The sequence below is a fragment of the Leuciscus leuciscus genome (genome assembly GCF_965113295.1).
Source record: "Leuciscus leuciscus genome assembly, chromosome: 21".
NCBI classification, from domain to species: domain Eukaryota; kingdom Metazoa; phylum Chordata; class Actinopteri; order Cypriniformes; family Leuciscidae; genus Leuciscus; species Leuciscus leuciscus.
Genome location: NC_138745.1, coordinates 19,065,528 through 19,083,540, shown reverse-complemented (window position 1 = coordinate 19,083,540; position 18,013 = coordinate 19,065,528). Strand labels below are relative to the sequence as shown.

Sequence of the window (18,013 nt, the reverse complement as noted above, 5' to 3'; positions counted from 1 at the left end):
GAATATTTTTTAGAGTGTGTACTGTAGAGAAAATGCAAACACATATCAAGCTGCTCTGTCACACAACCATGGCGACCAGAGTCCTGCACAGGTCCATTTTTGGAGACCCGCCCCCGCAAAGTTCAGCACCAGATCCAACCCGTCACCTGTGATATTTAAATCCGCACCCACCCGTTACCTGACCCATACAAAATCCAATAAAAGTGCTATTTTTATTTATTTATCCAGTTAAAATGTTGTTGTTGTTTGTTGACTCAGTCTGAACATGTTGAACAATGATTATTAAATCAAACAATATCGTTTAAATGATCAAAGTAGCCTATTTTTTTTTCAAAACGCTATAAATCCATACTTAAAAAACCCCCGCTATAAATCCTTTTGTTTTTACAAAAAATGTAGGCCTATATGTTTGTCTTTTAAAAAATGTCTTTGTCTTTTCCTCAATGCGAAAATAATGTGACCATTCTCTATTACAGATGATGAATTTCTCATTGCAATATTTTATTCATATCCATTACTTTTGAATGCGTCACTACATCAGCACTGAAAACAAGAAAAAGAGACAAGATTTGTTTGAATCATTTTGAGGAATTAAAGTTATATGAACAAACATAACAGTTCACCGAATTCTGATTAGTTGAGAGGATTTATCCATGTAGGCTTAAAAAGAAATCTTGCAGTAGCCTACATTTTAAACAAGGATTTGGAATGAAACGTTGGAGCAAAAATTATATTAAATTACAATGTTTTTTTATGGCGTTTTAGAAAAGAGCTCTTCAAGCACATATTTTTCATCTACTACCCGCCTGCAAGGAGTTCATTATCTGCCCGCAACTTCGCCCGTGAATTTTAGGAATGTCACCACCGATTTATCCACTTTTATAAGGGTAACGTTAACGTAACGTTACCCGACCCGTTGCAGGACTCTGATGGCGACGGATAGCCACCTAAAATGGCGGCACCTTCGCGGAGTGAAACGCGTGACGTCCCATTCTCAATCTTGAACTTCACCATCTAGCTAACAATGGGGTTTTGTGCTTGCTAGTTTGAAGAAAAAAACACAAAACTAAACACTTAGCCGTACAGCTAAATTCTATCAGTTAAGTTAGGCAACCTAGCTGAGGTAAACGTTGTAAGGAAGTTTATAAATAGCCTAAACAAAGCTAAAATCAATGAATCTGGATATCTACCTCGATAACATAACTAAGTTACAAATTAATCACAAACAGTTAAACCTCATGGCTTATTAATATCCGCATTTGGGTCATTTATTAGCAACTGTCCATCGGTGTGGTGGCTGTGGACACTCGTTAAGTTACGTTTACAATAAAAAAGTCAAGTTTGGTTGAAATTATAAACGCTTATAACACTTAGGTAAACGTTTATAACACTTATTTTGCTATCATATCTAATTATTTTGTCATAGCTACTTACTTTACACGGCTTCTTTCTGAGTCGTGAAGAGCTTCTGTAATCTGACGGTTGGCTGGGAAAAACAGTTTCGCGCGCGAGCCTCTCCGCTTCTTCTTCATTCGGTTTTGTGGCGGTTGGCAACTATCTCTAATTGTGCATTACCGCCACCTGGTGGGGTGGGGTAATTATAGCAATGTATGAATCCTCATTGTACCTCAATCGCATGTATTTTTTTTATAACTTTGACGGAATATGTAAAACTCTTTACATTTATTTAAGATAATATGAATGGTTTGGTAATTTGTTTTCTCCGTTGTTTTAGCATAACAGCTGTTTAGATTATGAGTTGAAAACATGGTCAGTTGAAAACACGTAGTCAAACAGTCCAGCCTAAACTAGCAGTTGAAATCACGTCGTAAACCAGTCCGAGGCGGACCGACTTATTTTCAACCATATTTCAACGTTGAAAGACGGTAATTGTTTACTGGGCAGCAATTTTTACAAGTGTAACATTTCAAGTGGCTAATCACAAAGAGATTTATTTGTAGTAAAAGCAATACAGCATTTGCTCTTCCATGCAATATGCCTATATTTTAAAATTAATTGCATGCCATTTAGCAACTCATCCCGCATATATTAATATGATATTCTAATGTCAATCTAGCTTACTGCAATGTGCAGCAAGTAGAGCAATGTAAATATTTTTTAACACACTCAATGTATTTTTTGTATGATTGTTTCGATCATGTAATTTTAATTTGTCAAATAAAGTAACTGTATGAGTAGTGATATTTCATTAGAAATAAATAAAATAATGTGAAATTTAGAAATAAGTGATGAACGTAGCTGATTGATTTTAGGATTTAGGATTTACGGACGCGGGTGCCATAGGGTGCCACGTCTCTGAGAGAGCAGGTCCTCTCTCAGAGGAATGGGCCAGGGAGGAGCTGTCACGTACGGTGGCCGAGAGAGCTCAACGCGCTGCAACTGAAGAAAACACATGCAAATAGAAAAAACACCCGCAAATTAAGAAAACATCTTCATCAGTTTCACAACACATGTGTGCTCCAAATACTCACAACACAACCAAATACAGAAACGCGCTGCAAATAGGACAGAACACAACGGAAATGTTTCCGAGGGAACCCAATAAGTGACGGACGGACGGCTGGGACGTGCTTATTGCTCGTGAGCTTTACCTATGCCCTACTCTCTTAAAAGGGCAGACGGCAGAGCCCTTGAATTGGGCACTTTGGAGGGAGCGGGGCACTTGTGTGCCATTATGTTGATGAAGGGAGCAACGAAAGACAACGTAATTTCCTCATTATTTTCACCTGGGATGTTCCCATGACAACGCAGCGCGTGTCCATCAGCTGAATAGCTGTTCTTACCAGAAATATAGTATTATTGCTGTTAACATAACTGTTGCAAATAAATATACATTTTATACAACACATTTTTTAAAATATGTGTTATATCTGTGTGTGAGTGTCTCAACTTTAAAACTTGCCGTCTCATATTTGGACCCTAGCTGCATTCTAACATTTCTTATGAAACTTATTTTAACATAACATGACAAAATGTGTACAATGTAACTGATATATAGATTAATGTCTTTCCCTCTTTTTCTCTATCTTTATTTATTTATTTATTTATTTTAGTCTTCAGCTCATTGTTCTTTTTAGTATTCTTATGACATTGAACATATTGTAAATACATTTTGTATATCGTATACAAAGTTGTATGTCATAAACGTGTCATCTCTGTATGTTTTGCAAAAAAAAAATTATAATAATAAAAGTAGACAGCTGTAAGCGCGTCCCAGCCGGGGGCCTGTACCATGAAGCCGGATTAGGTGGCTAGCCAGCTATGTTTCAGCTTAGTTTCCGCCAACCCTGGGTTTTAGGTACTATGAAAGTAGCTTGGCTTTAATCGGTGTTCGTTGCCATGGTATCTTACGCTGCACGGCTAACCTGCTCCGGGGCAGGTTATGTTCTGGATTCAAGATCTCAGACTGAAGTTTGACCAATCAGCTGAGAGCAAAGAAACATATAGGTGACGCAACTTATTCCCAGTGTCTGTTACAATGACTTCACCTTTTCTTCCAAATCCTGTGACATCTCAGCGCAAATTGTTTGACGAGCACTTCGTAGAGAAAGAGTTTTTAGCCAGACAAAATCCCCTTGCCTTTCCTGATAGTTACTTGTATGAAAGATACAGATTTTCCGCGGAAGGAATGTCTTATCTTTGCGAACTTCTTGAGCCACACATAAAGAATAACACGTCGAATTCATGCACTTACTGTACCGCAAATGGTATTGCGTTGCGTTTTTTTGTTTGTTTGTTTTTTTGCAAGTGGTACATACTTGCACGGTGGGTGACGCACAGAAGCTCGGGGAAAACATATGTTTGTCGAACCATTCGTAAGGTGGTCCTGCAGGAGTACATGAATAGTTTCATTAATAGTGTTCCCCGGACATTTATCGACCATGTCCATAAAAGAGGGCTTTTATCAAATTGCCAGTAAGATATACTGATAGGGTGACATCACATGAACACTTGTTTGTTTTTTTTCAAAAAGCAAATTTCACAAATGTAGCCTAGGCTATACAATATAATACATGTTAAGAATTATTTTGAATCTTTTTTTATTATTATTCTGTTAATCTTTTGATAGGATTCCCAAGTCATTGCAACATGTATGCAGTGTAGATGCAATCACCATACAATATTTCACTTAATAAAAGCACACTGAAACTGCAGATAGGTCTCAAACTGTTTTATTGGTTTTGTGGGATGGGAGGGAGAAAGAGCAAGAGAAAGTTGCATTAATAAATATTCATACTAAAGTGTTACTTGGTTAAATAAGTTATACTAATATATATATATAAAATATAACTATATACATACATACTGAGATCAGTTTTATCAAGCTGTTTGATTTTGTTTGGAGCCTCCTCAGCTCACAGTCAGCTCCTTTAGTGAACAGTCTAGTTCAAGTCTCCTTTAGTGAACAGTCTAGTTCAAGTCTCCTTTTGTACAGGGCCCTGACTGAGTCGGTTTCCACCTGAAACATAATTCCACCACAAACATGATCATTACAAGTTTTCTGGAGGCTCATCAAAATCACAAAAAGTTCCTTGACTTCCTACAAACACAGGACTGACTGTAATTTATGTCAAGGGTTTTAAATTCTTACACATTTCTTCTGAAGGCCATTGAGGTAGAGGCCTCAGTTTCTGGGGCAGGTTGTGAAAAATCCTACAATAAAAGAGATGTGTAAGGGCCAGTCCCTTTTTTATGCGACACATTCAAATGTTTGCCATAGTAAAAAAGCCCATTGCATTCACATCAGCAACTGTCTGAGAACACACAGAGTGTCTTCATTTCCTCCACCCTAATAAATAAAAATAGGCCAATGTAAAGCATAACTGTTGTAAAGCAGGTTATGTTTGGTGTTCTGTCTGCTGCATACTGACCTCTGTGTGGGAGACTGTGTGTATGTGTGCTGGCTTCAACAGGGACACTGTATTTCCCTCTACTGCAGAACATAGTCAGCTATATTTACAACTTAAAAAAGTAGTAATGTATTGCACACATACCCAGTGTTACTTGCTTAGAGGAGCCAGCACCAGGGTCAGATTGTACAGCACCTGTAATCACATCCATAATCGGCCGTCCCTTATTGCCTACTCAGAGCCAACTCCTCCGCCACAGTGTATTCTGGTTTACTGAATTTAATTCTTTATTTCTGTTTGCTGCAAACAAGTGTTTGTGATAAAATGTTCACAAAAGTAATAAAAGGTTGTGGTAAATACTCACCACTTTAAATTATATTTTGTCTTTATCTGCTGCCAAGAACATTTGGAGTTGGGGTTGCATCTAAAAATCAATGAATATTAATCTTTCTTAGTACATACATGCACATTTTTTATATAATATAAAAATAGCCTATAGGCTATATTACACATAAATAGGCTACACATACATACATACATACATAATTTTACATAAATATAGAACGTATTTGTTTAACTTACACATTAACAATCTTTCTCCAACAGTCTTCTCTTGCTTTGGCAGCAGAGACCGTATTGTTTCGAGCTTGAAATACATATTTAAATTAATCGTAATTATGAATGATTATCTCTTGCTCCTCCGCGGAAAAATATATCGCTCTCGCTCTACCCGCGATTGGTTGTTCAGTGTCGACGTCACTCTTTTATGTGCACGCGCGCGTGGAGTAATCATAGCTTGAGGATCAAAGCCTGAGTTGACAAAGAAAGTTGATGAGGTGCATCATGGTACCAATAAAGCCTGATTGCATCGGTTTGGTTTTGTCAACTCAAAACTAATCTTGTAACCCCGAGTTTGTTCAGCTACCTTCATGGTACAGGCCCCGGGTCCGTCACTTATTGGGTTCCCCGGAAACATTTCCGTTGTGTTCTGTTCTATTCGCGTTTCTGTATTTGTTTGTGTTGTGAACTTTTGTAGCGCGTTTCTGTATTTGGTTGTGTTGTGAACTTTTGCAGCGCGTTTCTGTATTTGGTTGTGTTGTGAGTATTTGGAGCACACATGTGTTGTGAAACTGATGAAGATGTTTTCTTAATTTGCAGGTGTTTTTCTATTTGCATGCGTTTTCTTCAGTTGCAGCGCGTTGAGCTCTCTCGGCCACCGTAGTCACGAGGATTTAGGATAGCCTAAGTAGATATGGCTTATGGACGTTTTCTACAAAAACTGAAACATGTAATTATCACACAACAGCAAAAAATTACATAATCATCTTTATTGTCGAACAAATGTTTTTGCATATTATAACTTGATAGTCTTAATCAAATCAAATAGCCTAACCATCAATAAAAAGTCTCTCTCTAAACAACGTCCGAATTTTAGTCACATTTTTATCATAGGCCTGATTCAGTCAATAGCTGTATGTTTTATGACTTTAAAATCAAACGTGACGTTGTTAAGAGGTGCTCAGAGAAGCATCCATACGGTAGACGCTTGAGAAACGCGAACCGAAAGCTGAAATCACTGATCAACGATGATCTGTGAGTTTGCATTTAACTTACATTTCCAAAGCACATAGTATCGACTGAAAATACTATGATGGCCACCTCATCCGCCAGATATGGTGCATTTGTGATTCATGCGCTTCCTATAGACTCCAAAGCTTGTGAGATGATTTGCTATTTGCACGATCTGTACAGCAAACCTTGGTTTAATTCTCTCAGGCAAAATGACCTTCCATGTTATCTTCCATGTTTCTTTTCCATGTTAATCAGAGTTTTTGTCCTAACCAACCGCCACTGCTACACGCATGCAACGATTCTATTTTAGAAACGGTTTCTATTTTTTCTGCGACGTCGCGGCTGGAACAACAAACACAAAGTGTGGCAATGATAATCTAGGTACTGTCTATGTGCTTTATTTAATGTTAAAAGCATGCAATGTGACTTTGAATATCATTTAGTGCTCCCAGTTGTAACTGTAAAAGCAACAATGGATAATTCACCTCAGATCTTGAAATTAAACAAATGGAAACAAGAACGTTCAAACTGTGATCACACAATAGTATTCATTGACAAAGATTGTTTAGCCTATGTATTTTTAATATTGTTTAAATGGTGTAATATTTGTTAATTTGATTATGTATTATAGCATACTTGTCCATTTCCTTGCGAGTGCCGTCAAGATTACTCTTTGGTGCTGTGCACTTGCCGCGAGACTCCGCCCACACGCTGTTCTGATTGGCTGTGAGTTTTGATTGATTTTGAGGCATCTCGCGGTCGCGTCGCGTCTAGTGTGGACAGACAAATTATTTGTCGCTGGAATTTGATCGCATCGCGTCTGGTTAGGGTACGGTGTAACTATTGCCCTTGATTTTCAGAATATCTACTACAGAGGGCTTTCGTCCTCGTATATTATGTTGGCATCGTATTATTAGCCGGCGCGATATTAAGGACTTATACGTAGCCTACATTTCAAGCATCTTCATTTAAGAGCATATAAATAGAATACCCTGACTACTGGACAAATTTTTCAACCAACTGCCCCCCATGCGGTGTCCATTACATTATGCCTTTTCTCCTATTTCGGTTGAGTAGTAGTATATAAGGTGGAAGCCATGGAGTTGTTGATCACTGCAGGAACCAGTTTCATCTTTGCGAATCCAAACCCTAAAGACAACTAGAGGTGAGTGAGTGTCTTCTCAGGTCACAATATCTTGCAACGAGCAACAACGGCCATACGACTTCGGGCTGATCCGGAGAGGATGGGTTGACTTAAATCTCGGCCACATGGAGTGGGAATAATTTTGTCTTGGAGTTTGGACGTGTTTAGATTTATTTTCTTTATTTCTATTTCTCTTTATTAATCGGTTTGATGGGTGAGATTTATAATGTATCATTCTAAGACTATTTCATTTTATTTATCCATGGCACATGCATTTTGTTTTCTTTTTTATATATGGAGGCCAATGTTATCCAATGACTTGTTTGCATTATTTAAGTAAATTATTTTATTTAATTTAAATTTATCTTTTTTTGTTGGGCAATTGATTTTTTGGGAACACTTTACAATAAGGTCTCATATGTTAATGCATTAACTAACATTAACTAACATAGAGCAATAACCTTTGTTAACGTTAGTTAATAAAATATTTGTGTTCATGTTAGTTGACAGTGCATTAACTAATGTTAAAGATACAACTTTGGATCTTAAAATGTCTTAGAAAATGTTGAGATTAACATTAACTAAGATTAATAAATGCTGTAGAAGTATTGTTAATAATTTTTTTGGTTCATGTTAAGTAATGTTAACTAAATGAAACCTTATTATAAAGTGTTACCATTTTTTTTATAAAGAAAGTTGGCCATAGCAGTGTAAAATACATTTTAAAAGTGAAAGGGTTAGTTCACCCAAAAATGAAAATTCTGTCAGTAATTACTCACCCTCATGTTGTTCCAACTCCGTAAGGCTTTGGTTCATCTTAGAAACACAAATTAAGATATTTTTGATGAAATCTGAGAGCTGTCTCACTTCTCCATAGGCTTCTTAGGGATCGAAACTTGCCGGCTCAGAAAAGTTATTAAAGACATCGTTAAAATAGTCCAAGTGACTACAGTGGCTCAACCACAAGTTTTATTTTTATTGTTTTCTGCCCACAAAAAGTATTCTCGTCGCTTGATACACTTGTGGTTGAGCCACTGTAGTCACTTGGACTATTTTAACGATGTCTTTAATAACTTTTCTGAGCCGGCAAGTTTCGATCCCTAAGAAGCCTATGGAGAAGTGAGACAGCTCTCAGATTTCATCAAAAATATCTTAATTTGTGTTTCTAAGATGAACGAAAGCCTTACGTTGGAACAACATGAGGATGAGTGATTCCTGACAGAATTTTCATTTTGGGGTGAACTAACCCTTTAAGGAATCTTACTCAGGTTCAAACTGAATGTGTATGATTTATGTTGAAGTGTTTGGGACATGTCTTTTAATGGTAAGTTTTTTGTTTTGTAATCAGGCTCTCAAAGTATATCAAAATTAGAATTTAGATTTATCGGCCAATATATTGGTTATCCTCTTTCAAATGTAAAGAATTATCGATTATTGGTATCGGCCAAAATTTTCATATCGGTGCATCCCTAATCATAACACACTATAGTGTTAAAGACAAGCAATGACTGCCGTTGATCATTTGCCAAGCATATGTGGGAGCAAATAGTTTCTGATGACCTGGGTGTCTGGAGTAGGCTTATTATAAGGCTGAAATTATACAAATTCTAATTAATATATACAAGTAAAATTAAACCCTCTGCCATTTTTTTTAGGCTAATCATGGCATTCGCTGGTATTCTGTCTGATGCTGACGTCACTGCAGCCCTGCAGGCCTGTCAAGGTAACCTGCATGTTTCTGGACCGTCCTATTGACCCACAACCTAAAGCGAGAACATCAATTTCATCTCGTCCCAAACCCACTTGACTTTCTTTTTTTGCGTGGAACAAAAGGCAGAATGTTATGCTCTGAAAGTCTCAGTCACTATTCATTTTCATGTATGGACAAAGACTGAGACTGTCATTCTGCCTAACATCCCCTTCTGTGCTCCACGGAAGAAAGTTGTGTGGATTTGAAACAACATGAGGGTGTGTAAATGATGACAGTATTTTCATTTAAAGTTGTAAATATAATTTGTTAGAGCTTGTCATGTTTTTTAAGACCCTTAAATCAAATGTTATTCTAAGTCCTACATGTAGGCCATTTATCTCCACCATCATGCTAAGAAACCTGATTAAATTACCTTTCAGCTGCTGACTCCTTCAACTACAAGAGCTTCTTCGCCAAGGTTGGCCTCACCGCCAAGACTCCTGATGACATCAAGAAGGCCTTCTACATCATCGACCAGGACAAGAGCGGCTTCATTGAGGAGGATGAGCTCAAGTAAGTCCAGTCTTAAATCACGTTTTCATAATAAAATGACCTGGTGTCTACTGGTTCAAACCCTGGAACAATGCTTGAGGTTGATTGTTTGTGCCCTTCAGACTGTTCCTGCAGAACTTCTCCGCTGGTGCCAGAGCGCTCAGTGATGCAGAGACAAAGGCCTTCCTGAAAGCTGGAGACGCTGATGGTGATGGCATGATTGGAGTTGATGGTGAGGAATTTACTCCTTGTTGAATATATAAAAACATAATTGCTAAAATCAGGGTTCGCACAAGATGCTTAAAGTGCTTGAAGTACTTGAATTTTACTTTTTGAAATTGAAGTCCTGGAAAATCCTTGAAAACAGCCACATTTTTGAATAGGAGGTTGAAAAGTGCTTGAATTTTTTCGAGAAAATACAATCATTTCACGCAAATTTAACGCTGCAGTCTGTCTGAGCTATAGAGCTATTTCACATGGCTATGAGCATGATATTAAATTTATAATAAGTATATAATACAACTTTCATTCTTTAGGTCAATCATATATTCATGGAAAAAAATCAGTTTCAATATCCTTTCAATGGTTAAGGGGATCTCCCATATCTGACAGCACTGGTCAATGGATTGATCTCTATGAAGTGAAACATCAGATACCATATATATGTAATTTGAGTAAAAACATAAATAAAAATAAAAAGATATTGTTTGATAAGTGCTGATTGAAGTCCTTGAAATCCAAAAAAGTAGTGCTTGAAAAGTACTTGAAAGTCCTGGAATTTCATTTGACAGAATCTGTATGAACCCTGTAAAATATAATACCAGCCACTCTACATCATCTTCTGATTATTTGTTTCTGCTTAATTTTACAGAGTTTGCCGCCTTGGTCAAGGCATAAATGGCACCTGACCAACATCTTGCTGACAACCAGTATCGTAGCCTGAGATCGCCACTTTTTTATCTTGGTGGCTGATTTTTATACACAATTCTGACTGTTCACTCCCATGCTGCACTCCGTCAACTGACTGTCAACGCCACAAGGTCTTTTGCATTATAGATATGAACGTTGGTTCCTGGAAAATCTTTGATCCCGTTTTTGGGAAAGGAAAATGAGAAAATAAATACTATTTTTCAATTTTGAGTCTTGTCTTTTTATTGTTTGAATATATTACAATAGAATGCAGCAAGAATCACATCAAAGACTAATTCGCCACTGGTTCCCTCGAGATTTTTCCCATAACTTGAGGATACTTGAAAATTGTTCTCTACAACGTGAACAACATACACTCGCACCCCAAACGTTCTTATTTAGTTACTTATTAGAAACATACGTTTAAAAATAAATAAACATAACAGTTTCAAAGTACGCATTTTTGATATGGGTGTGTAATAATTTACATTGTAGAGCAAAACGTTCAAGTATTGTCAAGTTGTGTTTACCACAGACTTTATTTCACTCATAAATTGAAAAACACCATTATAAAAACCCATAGGAAAATCTCGAGGTAACCTTCGATGTTCTGATGTCATCCCTACAGTGCTCTATTCACTGCCATTGGAGCTTAGCTTAGCGATTATAAGAGGTGCACATCTGCAATGACTTTGTGGGGATCAGACAAACAAAAGGATGGATTTGTAAATACTATAGAATATAAAGATTTAGTACTGTGTAGCATATTTTACAGCTGGCATGAAACAGAAGTTGCGATAGTCTTTTCTTACCTATGGTGACTTATATCCGCATGAACAGCTTCACAAACCAGAAAAAATGTTAGGCGGGACTTGATTTTGTCCATCATGAATTCAGTGGATCATTGGATCATTGTGGTTTGCTATAACTATCTCATGTGAGAAGAGAATTGAATAGAATTTGATTGAAGATTTAGAGGGCACATGAATAAATAAAAGTACACAGATAAAGCATTTATAATAAATACTGTTATATTCCTTAAAAAATAAGAATAGTCTATTTTGATTAGGTGACTTTCAAAAGCATGCACTGTGTGAACCAAACTGATGTCTCATATGGTAGTACAATGTGGCCGCCATTAGGTGGTGTCTGGTGCCACATTTTATATTCCTTACACACGCCAGAGCCTCACTACTGTATCAACTTTTTTACTTATTTTAACACCAAAGTGATCTAAGGCAAAAAGTGTGCAGTTTATTTAGGATTTGTTTTTTAACATTTGTAATTTGATTCATTTTTAATATGTCATTAATGTCAACTGCAGACTCAACAAAACACAGCAGAAGGCATGTTGGCTGTACTGTACCAACAAATTAGAGAATGTAAATGGATAGATCTCTATACCGTAACACTACCAGTCAGTTCAGTGCATTAGAGTGTATTGGTTTGTTGGCCCAGTGGCTCCAATGTCTTGTCTTCCCATTTCCATGTCAGGCCATAGGCTAGTCACTTTGTAATGGCATTTTTTCCCTCACTTTCCAGTAGATTATACCCAATTATCATAAAACATCTTTAAGCTAAAAAGCATGAAGCTCTTTTTTTATATCTGATGCATTACATTAAAATAGGTATATAGTGTGGTGGATTTTGACACAGATTGTTTTATATGGACACTGATATTATTTAGTTCTCACATATAAGATTCAGTAAGTTGTCAATTAGCCTATCTTTGCTGTACATATACTTTTTACTTTGAATTCTAACTGATTTTCCTGAACAGCAAACGACTCAGAAAATTCTTTGTCTGTAAGATCAATCATTACTCTGGCGGATGTCAGTCCGATTAGTGAGAAAGTAAGAGAAAAGTGTCAAGTTGCATGAGTAGATGATTAGTCTCAGTGTCTACCTAAGTGGATTGGACTCCTGACTACTCATTTAAAGCTTAGACAAAATTAATCTCATTAAATGTAAAGCTACATTTAAGTCGCCAAACAAACCTGGCAATAAATCAAGCATAAGAACCTGAGTGATAAGTGTGAAACAGCAAAACATCAGCATCAAATACTGTATCTTACAGTATTGTTATTAATTAACTGGTAGCAAAAAGTAGGTGATTATGTTAACTAAATCTTGTGAAACAGATCAAGGGTGATTCACATAACAGAGGTCAAACAGTTCATAAGCTATGCCTGTGCATGGGTCATTCCTAAGGGCGACCTTTTCCATTTTTCAAGTAAAAAAAAAGAACATTCTGTCAGACAAAAAAAAATAAATATTTAAGTGTAAATAAATCACATTCACCATCTCAGGCTTATTGTGAAAATTTTAAAATATGTTGTTGTGATATTTAACAGCTTAACAGTGGAATGCTGATAAATCATACAAAAATCCAGTGTTCAATACTTTTATTTTTACAGTACAAAATGATAACAGGGTTGACTATATGAAGTCATCCATTAATGAAAAACCTAACTTACTATGACAAATTTTCCAGTAGCTCAACAGTGCTAGCAACACCAAAGTGATGGGTTTGAATCCCAGGGAATGCATGTTTGTGTACCACGATTCCAATATATGTCACTATAAAGTAAAAAAAAGTACATAATTTTAATGATATCATGATAACCAGGGTGACAGATATGTCCATTATACATATAGCATACGCAATAGCCTATGAATGTAAATGTGTTTACAAAAAATGTCTAACATACAGCAAAAGATGTAAACATTTAATTAACATTGACATTGTTTACATATTTTAATGTCTTTATACATTTTAGGTCCAGTATAAATATTAAAAACATATATGCATAGGCTATATATACAGAATAATAATATATATATATATATATATATATATAGCCTAATATAGTATATTTATATATTTAATTTTTATTAATGAAATTATTAATTTTTATTTATTTATTTACGTGTGTCCAATGAGAATGACACGTAATATGTTTACAGAAAAAGTCACAGCAAAAGTGGGAAAAACATTTAATTGTTTAAGTAATTGTTTAAAGAACTGTTTAATTGTTTTCATTAAAGAAAATAACAGGCACGGTTGTGATAACAGTGTGAGTAACAGACACACACACACACACACACACACACACACACACGCACGGAGCGTTTCTTTCCAAGTATGCACTATTAGGGCGAAGTGCAAGTGTGTGCATTCGGTCTGAGGCTCATTTAAATAGTAAAGGATAATTAGTTAGGCAAGAAATTCAAGTCGAGCAGTGCAACACGAATTTGATACACGGACAGGTAACCCAAGCATCTCTCATTGTCCGTCCCATTAGCATATACATATATATATAAGTTGTCAGTGGATGAGAGGCGCTATCACACACAGCCTTACCTCTGGATCAGCGCGAGGAGAAATCTTCACAGGTCAGATGCTGCTTTCCGCTTACCATCAAATAGCACATAGAAACGGACCATATGTTTATGTTTATTTATATGGTTTTTATTATTATTTTTATTTTATTTTATTTTTTTACTTATTTCATGTAAGGTTTCAAGTGATATATTTCAGCAAATAGATGAGATTTACAGAAAGTAGACTACAATAAATAGGATATTGTCGTGTAATGGGCATTTAGACAAACTATTTTAGAAAGTGAATGATGATGATTTTAAAATGTTACAAATATTTGCCCTTTATGTTTCTTAGGCTCTTATTTCTATCCATTTTGAATAAGTTAATTCTTTAAATTCTATTTAATTTATGTGTGTGTGTGTGTGTGTGTGTGTGTGTGTGTGTTCATAAACTGTACAATTATATAAATATAATCAAATTAGTAATACATTCATAAAGAGTACAAAATATATATAAGAATAATAGGCGAATACTTTTTTTTTCTCTCTCCAACAGTTTGAATATGTCACTTACTTCCATCCTCTCGGCTGAAGCCATTGAAAATGCTGTCAAAGACTGCCAAGGTATGGCAAAGATTAACCAAATGCACTGAATAATGTAATAATCATAATAATAAGAACAATAATACAATAAATTGTTGAGATGATCACATGCTTTTCTCCAACAGCTCCAGAGTCCTTTTGTTATAAAAAGTTCTTCCAGCTTTGTGGCCTGAGTCAGAAAAGTCCCCAAGAGGTGAAGGATGTCTTCCGCATCATAGATGAGGATAACAGTGGATTTATTGAGGAGGCTGAGCTCAAGTATGTCATTTTGGCTGGTACTGAATTCATGTGTAAAGCTATGCAAAGCCATAGACAATGTTGTTGCTATTTTATGTTACTCGAGACACCGTTTTATTGCTTCAATATGCTCCCTCATTTTTCCGTGTGATCAGACAAAGCACTTTTAATGCTAAAAAATAATATGCTCGCAATAGACATGAAATCCGGTGCATAAAGAGAATTACTTTCGTTTAAGCTTTACATTAAATGACCATGTCTTACCTGATAATACCAGAGTTCCATTTAAACTAAGTCCTTTTCTAATGTAATCCATGGAGATGCTGTCATTACGTTTTTTTTCTGTCCCTGCTTTATGTGATTTATCTGCATTATGTAATGACATCAGCAGAACTCGAACTCAGGGCTAGAGGGATGACATTCACAACAGTCCTTTGAGGCTTTCATTTTTAGCTCACATTTTAGCCAGAAAAGGTGAAAGAGATCATATTTAATCATTTGATTCATGAGTTTAGCTATGTGACTGCATAAATGCTAGAATGCAGAGCTGCCTGCAGTAGGAGAGTCAGAGTTCAGTGACTACACGTATCACTTTGTTCTTCTCATAAATGGATTTGTGCACATCAGGTTCTTTCTCCAACGATTTTTCCCGGGGGCACGAACCCTTACAGAAAAGGAGATCAAGAGCCTCCTTACAGCTGCAGATGATGATAGCGACGGCAAGATTGGAGTAGACGGTATTGTTTTCTCATAAGATTGTTTCTTTGATTTAATTCGCTTTATGCATCTACATGTTTTACCATTTTGAATGCACTTTAAAATGATGGAAAAAGAAAAAGTGAGTATTTTATTTTACATTGCATCTGTTTCTGTTATATTATATCCTTTGCTTGACGTCTATTATGTCATATCTCAGATCATTACTGCGACAGCAAGTGCTAAGATTGAATAACTGTGTTAGATCATGGAAAATTTAGTGAAAAACAATCTAGCACTGCATTGCATAAGAGGATCAAAGATCAGGGTCACCTCCAATTATTATTTCAAGCCTGAGTAGCGGTCATACACGCTCTGAGACAATACAAAGTCTAAAAGCAGCATTGCAAATTATTTATTTGCATTGCAAATTACTGAGAAAGAGAGTTCAGAGTAAAATATTCTTCTTGTTTTAGCTTTATTCATTAATTAGTGTTCATATCACCTCTTTAGGTCATGCTGAAACTAGGGACACATGCAGATTTAGTTTGGAAATTCCCTGTTAAATCAGTCTATTATAATATCATTGTCTAATTAAACTAAAGTAATTGTCTAAATCTAAATCCTGATGTTCCTCCTCCTCTACAGAGTTCCAGACTATGGTGTTATCCTGAAAGATGACTGGAGCCCTCGGCTATAAGCACTGCAGCCTCCTCTTTCATTTGACTTTTTACACTTGATTTCTTTTCAAAAATAAAAATCAGCACATAAAATAAATGTACTTGACTTTTGCATACGTGTGTCTGTTTTGTTGTCCGATTCACCCCAAATGACCAATGACAAACCTGTTCAGGGAAAATAAAATAAAGTCACTAAACTAATGCATCTTGTTTACTGTGTTTTAAATCTGCTTATTTAAGATATACTTATGTTGTGGATTCTGATATTCACTTACAAGTTAACTTTTCGATACAAGACAACCATCAGCGTGTGACTGTGCATGAACTTTTAACTCTGTGAGACATTTATCATGTTAAGCTTTGACCGACAGTTTATTCATCTGTGCACCACAAAACAAAGAAAATGCACTTTTACTTTTGTAATATACACAGTGCATCTGAAAAAAAGTGAGCTCTATTACATCAAACAGAACTTATCAACCTTATAACTAATTGGTACAAACAACCAGGTAAAGTCATTCTTGATAGTCTCCTTGAGTCAGATCATTTCAGAAAGCAAGTTTAACCATACACGTTTCAGCATTGCTATTTTGCAATTATATGACAATTATATGCCTACAGTGGTGTATAGAGATTTGGGCCGTGAAAGATTGTTGTTTAAAAATATGAATGATAATTGTTTGTACAGTATACTTTCAATGTCCTCAGTATAGGTAAAATCCAAAAGAAGGCTTCTTGACTTACTTCAGATTGTTACGCTGTTGTGATGTTCTCAGCAAACCTTTGACTTGTAATAAAATAAAACAATAAAACAGAATAAATTAATATTCAATCATTTGTGAACAGAACTCACAATGTTTCACAAACATCTGGTTCTACTAGTGTGGATGGAGATGGCATAGCATCTTATCTATAATTTGGTCCAATACAAGATATACATACAATACTATATAGTTCACTCCAAAAGATAAACCTTTAAATCCTAGATGTAACCAAAGCCTTAAAACAAGGGAGTTCAAATGTAAAGCAGACTAAGTAGGCACAAAAGGTACAGACGTTGAGAGCAGGTGTACGTTTCAGTGAAGAGGGCCTCTCAATACTGAATGACAAGGATATCCCGCTCAGGTTACCGCTTAGCCCATTAGAACAATGGAATTGAAAATGCCGCATCAATCCTAGCTTCTGATTATCCCCTTTCTGCACTGAAGCCAGAGACCAAAATGAACCAGGCAAACATGTGCCTTAATAGCATCAGCTCCACTGAAATAATCCCACTCTGCTTGGCCCAACATGTAAGATTTAACATACACCTAATGGGAGAGCTTATACAGCAATTATACTACAAAGCTTATCCATATTATTCAGCAAGAGGTCACATGTTTAAATATAACATTTATAATCTGTCAATATCTGTAACCACTGGACTTGTGTGTTATACTGAACCAACACGCAACATTTTTGCTGAGGTACTGTGGGCTCATGTAACTGGGGGTACATTTTAAAAAGAAAACAATATCCTTTCACAGTAAAAGTATGACTATTGGTTTCAAGTTATATATTTAATGTATACCGTAGTGTGTAACATATCTTAGTTAGGCTTAATCTGTAAACACAATTTTGATGTTACAATGGAAAGGATAATAAAGGATACATACCAAACTGTATGCCACTAAACACTCTGATTTCTACACATTGCTACACTTCAAGTACATGTATTTAATAGTTATTTTGTCTA

At 36.0% G+C, this 18,013-nt stretch overlaps 2 protein-coding genes across 2 annotated transcripts; both read left to right on the top strand.

Moving 5' to 3' along the window:
* Positions 1-7,517: 7,517 nt before the first annotated feature.
* pvalb3 (parvalbumin 3) lies at positions 7,518-10,963 on the top strand. Its single transcript, XM_082152900.1, has 5 exons — positions 7,518-7,608; positions 9,243-9,310; positions 9,718-9,850; positions 9,952-10,061; positions 10,701-10,963. The coding sequence occupies exons 2-5, from the start codon at positions 9,250-9,252 to the stop codon at positions 10,724-10,726; spliced, it is 330 nt and encodes a 109-aa protein (XP_082009026.1). The 5' UTR covers positions 7,518-7,608; positions 9,243-9,249; the 3' UTR covers positions 10,727-10,963.
* A 2,980-nt stretch (positions 10,964-13,943) lies between these two features.
* On the top strand, positions 13,944-16,479 carry pvalb9 (parvalbumin 9). The gene is made up of 5 exons (XM_082152902.1): positions 13,944-14,134; positions 14,619-14,686; positions 14,791-14,923; positions 15,530-15,639; positions 16,247-16,479. Exons 2-5 carry the CDS (start codon positions 14,626-14,628, stop codon positions 16,270-16,272), a joined length of 330 nt encoding a protein of 109 aa, XP_082009028.1. The 5' UTR covers positions 13,944-14,134; positions 14,619-14,625; the 3' UTR covers positions 16,273-16,479.
* The last annotated feature ends 1,534 nt before the right edge of the window (positions 16,480-18,013 follow it).